We start from the raw sequence: 11,593 nt of genomic DNA on the forward strand, positions 1-11,593 counted from the left end.
TGTAGGAGCAAGGACACAGCCTTGCTTTACCCCGTTTTTTATTTGGAAGGTGGCTGATGTTGAACCATTGTGCCTTGCATATCATCATGGAAAGATTTGATAATCTTCAGCAACTTTGGTGGACATCTGATTTTTTGAAGCAGGATGAAGAGGCCTTTTCCACTTAACAAGTCAAAAGCCTTTGTCAGATCAATGAAGGCCATATATAATGGCATTTTCTGCTCTCTGGATTTCTCCTGAAGTTGGCGTATGGAGAATATCATGTCAATAGTTGATCTGCTTCTTCTAAAGCCACACTGCGATTCTGGATAAATTCGAGAAGCAAGCAGTTGTAGCCTGGACAGGATAACACGAGCAAAGGACTTTCCAACAGTGCTGAGAAGAGATATTCCACGGTAATTGTTACACTCACCACGGTCACCTTTGTTTTTGTAAAGCATAATGATGTTAGCATCCCGCATATCCTGAGGGACTGTACCCTCTTCCCAGCATTGACACAAAAGCTCGTGAAGGTGCCGAAGCAGAGCGGTGTTTTTGCCAGCTTTGATGATCTCTGAGGGGATGCCGTCTTTTCCTGGAGCCTTGCCACTGGCTAGGGAGTCAATAGCGTTGGTGAGCTCCTCTATAGACGGCAGATTGTCAAGCTCACACATGGCCGGCAAGATCTTGACACCCTCGATTGCAGCCTCAGTGACCGTGGTCTCCCGTGAGTAGAGATCCTGGTAGTACTCCACCCATCTATCCATTTGCTTGCTTTGGTCCAGTAGTTGATTTCAGAGGGGTTGACTTGGTTGTGGATGGACCGAGGGCCTTCTTCAAACTGGCATACATCCCATGGGTGTCGCCACTGTCAGCGGCTGACTAGATACCTTGACAGATTTCCTGCTAATACGTATTTGCACAGCGCCTGTCAGTCAGTTGGGTTTTATTTCTTGCCTTTCTGAGTTCTTCGAGTGACTTTGTAGAAGAATAACTCTTGTATTGTATCAGAGCTGTGCGCTTTGCTTCAATAACTGGTTCCAGCTCTGAGAGCCCAGCACTGAACCAATCTGGGTTTTGTCTTTCACTTATGCTGAAAATATCTATTGATGTGGTATTCAAAGCTTCCCTGATATAATTCCACCTACTTTCAGCAGAGGAGGATGGACAGCTACTGAGGGCAAACTTGATAGAAACAGCAAAACATTTTCGCAGTGTAGGGTCTGAGGTTCTGGCAGTGTTAATGCGTGATTGGCCCATTTTCTTGGAGTGATGGACTTTTTTAGGCAGAATCTTCACCCTACTTCTTATTAGTGAATGATCTGTGTCACAATCCATGCTGTGGTAACTACAGATCAATTGGACAGAATTCAGAAAGGATCTTTGTGTGATGATGAAATCCAACTGATGCTAGTGGTGAAATCTTGGATGTCTCCAAGATGCCTTGTGGGATGGCTTGTTGGCAAAGAATGTGTTGGTGATGCACAGGTTAAGGTATGTGCAAAATTCAAGCAGTCTCTGACCATTGTCATTCATGTTGCCAATACCAAAATGTCTGACACAAATGGGCCACGAGTCATGGTCAGATCCCACGCGAGCGTTAAAATCTCCTAGAAGGTAGATGTTTTCATTGGTTGGTATGTTTCTAATGACACAGTTGAGATCTTTGTAGAGCTGGTCCTTGGTCTTCTCTGAGCTGTAGAGAGTGGGAGCATAGATGCTCAGTAAATGTACTGAGCCAGAAGGGCTCAAGAAGCATAACTACCAACCTTAAAAAGATATGAGTTCTGGAGTTGATTTGTTTGAGTAAACCCTTCAAGGTGGTACCTCAGCATGATTGCTGTCTAATGACTGAAATAAGGAAAAGGAATGATAAATATAAACGATACAATATTTTCACAGGTTGATCTATAGTTTGTGTGTGTGTGAGATAGATGGATAGATACGTAAACTTGTTGTCTGGTCAGTTTTATCAGTTATTTGGTTTATTTTATGTTCGGGTGCAGACATGTTTTTGTGTAGTTAAGAAACTTGCTTCATAATCTCACAATCCTGTGTTTAATGCCATTGCATGGTACCTTGGACAAGTACTTCTTTCTTCTACTGTAGCTTCATGTTAATCAGTACTTCATGAGTGGAATTTGGTAGAGAGGGAACTGAGCAGTAGCCCCTCGTGTGGTTATATGTAGAGCTTTTGCCAATGTATATTGGGGAAGGATATATACATTGCTCCCACCTCACCCCCAAAAACTGCTGCTTTGAGAGAAAAGTCCTTTGGGATATTTGTTCTACAGAATGGTCCAAAAGTCTTGTCACCACCTGTAAATATTGTTTTTTAATTTTCTATTATCAAGGAGAGAGTTTCACAAGAGCTATACCAGAATACCCAACAGTTGAAGGACGTTGTTTCAGCAGCCTTTGCAACTATTACTAAAGCACAACTTCGTAAAATATCACACAGAACATGGTGCTGCATTATTTTGTGCCATGAAAATGATGGTGTTCATATAGACCTTCTCGATGTGTGACAGTGTCAGTGTCAATGAAAGTGAATGTATTAAAACCAGTACAGGTGTTTGATATTATTATATTGTTCCTCTGTTGTTCATATTACTTTTTGGTAGTGGGTGACAAGATTTTTGGACCACCCTATACATTGAATTACAATCTGTTGTAATATTCCTTGTCACAAATGCAGTGAACCAGTGATGAATCTGTTGGAAACCTGTACTTCACAATATGTGGCTGTGAGTTTGTATCCTTAATTCACATTACACATCCATACCAACCACTTCATCTAACCTGCACCCTTTGGCTGATTTGTTTTATAACTAGGAACTCCTTTGGCCACAGTTGACTCTGTATCTGCATATATATGTGTGGAGATACTGGCAAGTTTTTTTTTTCTTCTTTCAAGTAGAAGACTGACAGTTATCCATGCGTGTAAGTCTCTTCTCTCTATGCTACAGATGTTGTGCAAGAGAAAGGTTTTTGCCTTTTGACCATTATGACTTGGCACCCAGTGTCATTACAGGCTGTAGTGTCAAGGACCCTGAAGGGCAGAACAGATACCATAAAGCAACCTGTCCGAAGCTCTAGCAGCTCTGATAATCCACTGTCCTAGATTGGTATTTTTTCTATTGACCTTAAAAGGATGAAAAGTAAACTTGATGTCAGCTAGATTTGTACTGAGTGTAGAGAGTCAGAACAGGTACTGTTCTATCCAATTTACTATAACAAGTTTACTTATTTGTCACTTGATAACTCAGCTGCCTTTTCTTTTCAAATCTTCTCTTTGTATTGTTCAACCTGTATTTCTGGTTTCCACTTCATATTATTTTGAGTGACCAAGTTTTATTCTCATACAGCAACACTGATTGTATGTCTGCCCTATCTATCATATCTGCCAGTCACATAAGGAGAAAATTTCAATTCTGGACTCTTGATTTCATTCCAACTTAATTCTAAGCTTCCCTACAAGATTGTAAGACATCCTTTTTACTTCAGTGGATCATAGTTCTATAGAACAAGCATTTGTTTTCATTCAGTTAACTTGAAGAACTTTAAGCTCTTAATAATTGATGTCAGCGAATTGGTTAAACTTAATGTTATTCCACTTTATTTACATTGAGTAAAGGTTTAAGAAAATTAAAAATGTTACAGGATCAAGTTTTTCCTTTTAATCAGGGAATCTATCTACATAAGATGTCTATTTTAATCTGCATTTTATAAAAACTTGTTTCTCATAATCACACCACTATTGATGACCAGCACAGTCATTGTATGTGTGTGATAGTGAGTTTACAGTCAGTGCAGTGGTGCAGCAGCCACTCCTGAATTTTTCTAGGCTATTTTAATTTTCAGTTGGCACAGCCACTTCATAGGTGTGGCTAATGTTTTCATCTAGATACATGACTTCTATTATTTATTATAAGCTTTCATTTGTACATTCATGGTTGTATGGATAAAGAGTTTGCTTTGCAGTCCCATGGTTTTAGGTTTGGTCCTGCAGTACAGTATCATAGACAAGTGTCTTTTCTTTGCCACTTTTGTGAATGACATTTGGTTGATAGAAACTGTTTGAATATTCATCAAACAAGTCCAAGAACTCCAGCACAGCCAGATTTTCACTATTTAAAATTTTTGTTGTTTTTGTATTTTCACAAGTATTTTCATGTTTTTACAACCACTGTTGGCTAAACCTGTGTGTTGAGTTAAAAGTTCCCTTAAGTCTCTAAAGTAATTACTGGGATCAATATGATCGTCAAAGACCCTTGAAAGCTGTGCCCCATAATAGCTGCAATCCAATAATTGAAAGTAGGTAAAATACCTTTGATTGGGTATAGCACTCATTCATCCATCCTGCCAGGGATCTGGTGAAGTCATGGGACTGCAGCATGGAGGATTGTGAAGAGGCAGTGGAAGGGCTCAACTGAACCAATGGTGCTTCTTACAATTACGTTGAGAGGAAGAATCCTAGATCAATGTCAGTATCACCAAGCCCTATCAAGAGAGTAACTACAATGCATCCATGGTTGTGTAATCAGTTAATGAAAGATTCGTTATAATTCAAGCTTCCGATTCAAAGTCATAATATTGGAATTGGATAATGACATAGTCATAGGAATTCACAAAAGCAGTGCAACCAAAGAAGAAAAAAAGGTTAAATGAAAGAAAATAATTGCCATGAAAAGAATGTTATTTATTGTGAGATTCACTGGTGGTGGTGGAGTGAGAAATGCATCCTATGAGAAGCACAATGGTTATGATGGAAATTAAACTTGCAGTCTTTTAGCTGACTGCTAAATTCTTTTATGACTCTCTAATTCCATATAATTAAGTAGCTTCTCAAGTAGGCTTCTTAAAATGTCAAATAACTAATCCAACTTGTTTGATCTTCCAAGAATCATCAAGTGTTCTTGGTTTGCTAAACTAGAACCTAATTAATCATGCCAGTGGTGTTTATCTCCCTAAAACAAAAGAAATGGTAACACTGACTATCACTGATTTACTTCCTGTCTTAAACATATCTTCTCTGATGTTAATGCACCAATGGAAGCACTCCAAACTAAGTCACAAAGTTATGTATGGGAAATAATCAATATAGCTATCTTTTACATTTTACTTATTTCAGTCATTGGATTGTAGCCGTGCTGGGGTACCACCTTCAAGAGTTTAGCTGATCAAATGGACCCCAATTCTTATTTTTAAGTTTGTTACTTATTCTATCTCTTCTTGTTGTCAAACTACTAAGTTGTGGGGATGTAAACAAACCAACACCAGCAGTGATGAGGGATAAATACATACACACAACACATACACACACATATATATATATACATACATATACACAGGATGTCCATAAACTTACTATACAGTTATTTGTAATAAAGAAATATCATGGTTAGACTAAAAAGATTTTCAGAAAATACCTGTATTCCATCAGAAAATATCATAACAATATAGGCAATCAATTTCATTTACTATAGTTATAAATGTTCAAAATGTAAGCCATTAACTTCAATGCATTCTTGACAATGTAAAAGCACACTGACAAACTTTGGTTCACAAGTCTGGATGCAGGTTAGCAAATGCCTCAACAATGTACTGCCGAAGATCTTCAATACTTCTTGGCTTCCTCTGATTTACAAACTTGGTTTCCTTGACTTACAAACTCTTCAAAAAATTGAGACCTGTGATCAACATCATCCTTCAGAAGTCCGTGAATTAGGCGCGGAATGTAAGGTTTCATATTGAATTTTGTAAATATTTTATGTAATGATGTTCGGTTGATGCCAATTTCTGAACTACCACTGTGAATTGATTTCTTTGGGCTTCTTACATATGCCTCAGCAACTGTAGTCATATTTTCTTCAGCCTAACTATATAGTAACTTTATGGATACCCTGTATATATAATATTGTTGACATCATAAGAATTTATAAAATTTCAAGATAACATGGAATAACTCTTTTTAGGAATTGGTTCTTGAAGTACACCTAAAACTATGAGTAATATCATATAAATATTGGGTTGAAAAACCCTATTTTGATAGGAAAAATCAAAGGCTGCCCCTATGAATCGAACCCACATCTCCTGTAGACATGACAAGCATTCTACCATTGTATGAAAACAATTCATCGAATTTCTCTATCCATTTTAGAAACTTTATTCTCACCAGTGTGAATTGTATGCTAGCGAGGGTTGGATGGGTTAGCCAGCTCTGAGTCAGTTCTTATTTATGTCCTCTTAGACAAGTCAGAATACCATGTTTCTCACTTGTGTATTACATTTTTGGCTTGTTTTCTACAGTTGCAGACATTGCAGTAATGGTCTCCATCATTTGGGAGTAGGTTAGACTCAGCTATACCCTGGGTTTTTTTCCTTCAGGAAACCCTCTTATCTCCCTCAATACTGCACACCCTCAATTTAGGGGTCTTGTCTTGTGAGTTACCTTGAAACTTCACTGTCAGTGCTGCATAAAAGCACCCTGTACACACTGTAAAGTGGTTGGTATTAGGAAGGGTGTCTAGCTGTAAAAATCATACTAAAGCAGACATTTGAGTTTGGCATAGTCTTCTGGCATATCTACTTCTGTCAAACTGTCCAACCCCTGCCAACATGTGATATGGATGTTAAATGATGATGGAGAGAAAAATTCATTTCAAATCACAAGTGTTAAACACATTGCCAAATTTCTTTTAGCAATATGTTAGATTATTTATATGTGTGCATGTGTGTACTGTAAAGCAGATTGTATGATGCTTGTGTATGAATGGCTGTACTTCATGGTAGTGAGACATGGACTCTAAATGCAGAAGACATGCATAAACTAGAGAGCAATGAAGCTAGTATGCTCTAATGCATATGCAACATAAATGTACATGTACAATAAAGTGTAATAGGGATAAGAGAAAATTTGGACAGTAGGGAAATCAGATGCAGCATGCAAGAGGGAAGACTGTGCTGGTGTTGACATGTGATGAAATGAAAACAGCTGTATAAAGAAGTGTCAATCACTTAAAGTTGATGGCAACTGTGGAAGAAGAAGACATGGGATGAAGTAGTGAGGACTGATTACAAGATGTTGGGCTTCACAGAGAAGATGACAATGGACTGAGATGTCTGGTGATATGAGGTTCTTGAGAAGACTTGCCCACCTCAGCAAAACTGAATTCTGGAAGTACTGTGTTCCACCCATATGTAACATTAAAAAACTTTTCACACACCTTACCCCAATAAACTAAACTACATCTCCCCTTCTCCTCTTCCTCACTCCTGCAGCCCAGTCCTGTCCTCACTACTCCACCCACTGTATCATTGTGATCCTGTTGTCCCCCTAACCAAGGTTTCACTAATTGCTGCATTCCACCCTTCCCCCTTCTTTGCATTCTCATGAACTCTCTACTCATGCACCCTTAGCAATGCTCTACCATCCAATTTGTATTCTCATCTCTATACCTTGAGAGTATCCCCTGGCACATCACTACCATCTCTCTCACTCTCATTCTCTTCTACTCTTGCTTTCCCTTATTCTTGATTACTCTCTCTATCTCTCTTTCCAACAATGGTAACCATATATCTCTTCTACAGCAAGGCACCTGCTTCTGACCCTCTGTTATACTCTAATCTCTCATCACCAGGCACAAAGCAATCTCCTTCAATACCATCCCACCTCTCAGAGGATCTTTGTCTTGCAAGTAACTTGTATGTATAGACACAAAGCATTTTGCCTGGCATGCTAACGATTCTGCCAGCTCCCTGCTTTAATAATAATACTACTATTAATAATAAAGACAATAATACTAGTATTATAAATAATGACAATAGCACTGATAATAATCCTTTCTACAAGGCCTGAAATTTTGGGGAGGAGTCTAGTTGATTACATTGACCCCAGTGTGACTGATACTTATTTTATTGACCCCAAAAGGATGAAAGACAGAGTCGACCAGGGCGGAATTTGAACTCTGACTGTAAAGCAGGAAGATATACCACTAAACATTTTGCCCGGCATACTAATGATTCTGCTAGCTCTCTGCCTTAACAACAACGATGATAATAACAATAATAATACGACTATTAATAATAACAAAGACAGTAATACTAATGACAATAGCAGTAATATGAATAATAATAATGATAATGTTCATTAACCACTAAGGGTCCACAAAAACATTGGGGACAGTACAGGACAATACAATGTGGGGTTACATAAAAGGCATGTAAAAAATAAAACAGTAACAATTTAGATTATAACAATGAACAATTCCCCAAAAGTAGTGGACTTGATCCGATGCCGTCCACACGCCTGATTCATTTGCTACACCTTTCCCACTACATAATATTGTCTGTTTAAAGAAAGCTAAATATAAAAGGAAGATAATTATAAATATTTACAAATACTTGCTGATACAGTGATGTTTGTAAATATTTATGAATGAAGAATTTTGCCAAGGCAGTAAGAGTGTGAAAGAGACAGAGATAGAGAATGTGTAGACGTTGCTGGGGGGAAAAAGTCTCTGTGTATTTGTAGATAATATAACCCTGTGTAATTTTATACTTTGCATGGTTATGTATAGAAATATAAACAAACTCCCCCCCACACACACACACACATTTGTTTTGAAGTTTGTATTAAATATACTCATTCACCTGCTATGGAGAATGAATCAGACAGGAGGCGGCGGTTAGCCAGAGAGAGACAAAGGCAAAGAACAGCCAGTCTCACTCAGGAAGAACTGGACGCAAGAAGATTAAACAATACATTAAGGTTATTAAATCAATCACAAGAAGTGAGACAAGAGAGATATGAGTGCAAGACACAAGAAGACAGGCTCGAAGACGTCAAAATGAAAAGGAGCACCTAATTGCCCAAAGGAGAGATATCCAAAGGGAGAGAGCAGCACAAATGTGCCAAGATGAAACAGAAGAACAAGCAGCAGTGAGGAGAGAATATCTAAGAATGAGAGCATTGCAAAGGCGACAAGATGAAACGGAAGAGGAAGCAGCACAAAGAGAAATCGAGGAGAAGAATGGAAGAATTAATTAATACTGAAACGGACCATCCAAAACAAGGCAAACTCATTGCTGGTAGGGTTTTCACTAGAAACGTGGTGTTGAAGCAATTACTGAGTTAAAGGTTGTAATATTTTAATTTTTATTTTATTATCCATATCATTTTCATGCCGTCATTTCTGACAGCACGGGTACACTAGTTATCTAAGATTATTCTTAATACACACAAACACGACTCAGATAATACATATCCACAAGCAATCCCACTTGATTCAATAAGTGAATACCAGTTGCTTGACCTGCTAGAAATAACAACTGAATCTGTTCAGTTAAGTATGGCTGTGGAAGTTAAGAAGTTTGCTTTGTAACTAAGTGGTTTTGAGTTTGATCCTGCTGCACAGCACCTTGGACAAGTGTCTTCTATCTTACCCTCAAGTCAATCAGAGCTTCTGGAATAAAAACTGGTTTATGGAATCTTTATGGATCCCATCAAAGGGGCCATTCTTGGTGATGATGGTGGACTTAATCCTTAACACAACTACCTGATCCTTGGGGAACTTTTAACAGAGTCTGCTCTTCTGCTCTGGTTTCAGGATAACCTATTCCCTTCATTTACATGGGTTCCTGAAATCAATAATGGATACTGTCCTTAATCATTAAAAAGAAAAAAGTTTCTAATAGTCCCTGAGGAATCAAAGTGAGCCATAATGGCCAATTCTATTTGCTTGTATTCACTGCAATCCTCACCAGTACTGTACACCAACCAAGATGAAATATGTTCCAATAGTCATGCTAAGCACTGCATATATACATGTGCAATGTGGGTCCAGACTAGAACTAAAGCTTAACAACAGTCAAGTCAGTCACTTTATTGACTGATGGACAATATTACAGGGTTGGTTTGACTGCTAGAAATAGGGAGAAATCTCCCTCAAATCACACTTTACAGTCTGCTTGGTCAAGGATAACATTGGACTAAACAACAACTACTGCTACTATTGTTGCAACAGATTAGATTGAAGATATATTTGCTATATCACCTGACATTGTCATGAATAATGATTTCTTGAAGCACAAAATCAGAAATGTGGAAGAGAAAATAAAAGTTTTAAGAACTGAAACTTTATCCTTATGTTTCACTCTTTCTACTATTTCACAATTTCAGTGCATTTATCACTTCCAGTCACCTCATTACTTTTAAATCCTGCCCAATTCACTTCCACTCCAGTCTTTGTTGTAAACAATAATTGAAATTAAATATTTACAGAAGATATTTCTTCTATTTCAGGACTGAATGTCAAGAACAGATAAATGGTTTCTATGGCGCCAAGTTTAAGAAGTTCAATACAGAAGAGGAAGCTCTGGCTTTTGCAGATATTTCTCCATCAGGTGAATAGAATTTTAGTGCTGTTTAGTATCATCATCACCAGTGTCAAGATCACGATAGATTGGTATAATCAGTAGAGTGTTGAATGAATATCTTGTGGTATTTAGCTCAGTTTTTTATGTTCTGAGTTCAAATCCTAGTTAGGTCAATTAACTTTCATCCTTCTGGTGCTCAATAATGGTCCAGTACTGAGATTGATATAGTCAGCTGTTCTCTAATTGTGACTTTGTGTCTGTATAAAAAAATAATTATTGTGCAGGTGTGGTTGTGTTGTTAAGAAGCTTGCTTTGCAATCATATGATTTCAGGTTCAGTCCTACTATGCTTGCATTTTGGGCAAGTGTCTTCTACTATAGTCCAGGCTGACCAATGCCTTGTGAGTGAATTTGGTAAACAGAAACTGAAGCCCATCGCACAAGTGTGTGCATGTGTGTCTGTCTTGTGTTTGTGCCCCTACCCACCATTGCTTGACAACCAGAGTTAGTTTGTTTATATGCCCATAACTTTGTAGTTTGACAAAAGAAACTGATGTAGTAAGTATCAGACTTTAAAAAAATTAGTACTGGCTCATTTTGTTCAACAAAATCGTTTAAGGCAGGGCATGGCTGCAATCCAAAAGCTGAAACAAATAAAAGATGAAAGATTGCTGTTGTGGCAGGATTAGTAGTGTCAGACAAAATGCTGTGCAGGTTTTGTTCCATCTCTTTCTATTGTGAGTTTAAATGATAAACTTTGTCTTTCATTTATTGAAGGCCAATAAGAATAAAGTTCCAGTTAAGTACTATATTGGGCCACCATTAGTCAAGGTTAACCACATATCTACTCTCATGTGTATGCTTGGACAAGATTTTTGAAGAAGACTAGCAAATACCTATTCCAGTCACCCCATCTCTTGATGCCCTTCTTATTGCCAACCCTTAAGCAAGGTAATATTTTCGCTCATAGTCAAACATGTTTTTCACAGGCGATTGGAGATAAATAGCTTGGTTTTAATGGAGATGTTTATTTACAATCATTGCATCACACACACAACAAACTTCTTTTAGTTTCCATCATACAAATTCACTCACAAAGCTTTAGTTGGCCCAGGACTATAGCAGAAGACATTTGGTCTAGGTGCCACCCAGCGTCACTGAACCTGAAACCATGTAGATGACTAACAAATTCCTTAAACACACACACACACACACTCTTTCTCTCTCTCTCTCTC

At 38.0% G+C, this 11,593-nt stretch overlaps 1 protein-coding gene across 1 annotated transcript in view; it reads left to right on the plus strand.

The window, feature by feature from the left end:
• The window catches only part of LOC106875333 (ribonuclease H1), a 39,841-nt gene that overhangs the window by 13,282 nt on the left and 14,966 nt on the right, over positions 1 to 11,593 (plus strand). The window contains exon 3 of the mRNA XM_014923428.2: positions 10,286 to 10,386. Within this exon, the coding sequence (XP_014778914.1) occupies positions 10,286 to 10,386 (101 nt within the window). The remainder of the gene's footprint in view (positions 1 to 10,285; positions 10,387 to 11,593) is intronic.

This window comes from Octopus bimaculoides, chromosome 14 (genome assembly GCF_001194135.2).
Source record: "Octopus bimaculoides isolate UCB-OBI-ISO-001 chromosome 14, ASM119413v2, whole genome shotgun sequence".
Classification (NCBI taxonomy): Eukaryota; Metazoa; Mollusca; class Cephalopoda; order Octopoda; family Octopodidae; genus Octopus; species Octopus bimaculoides.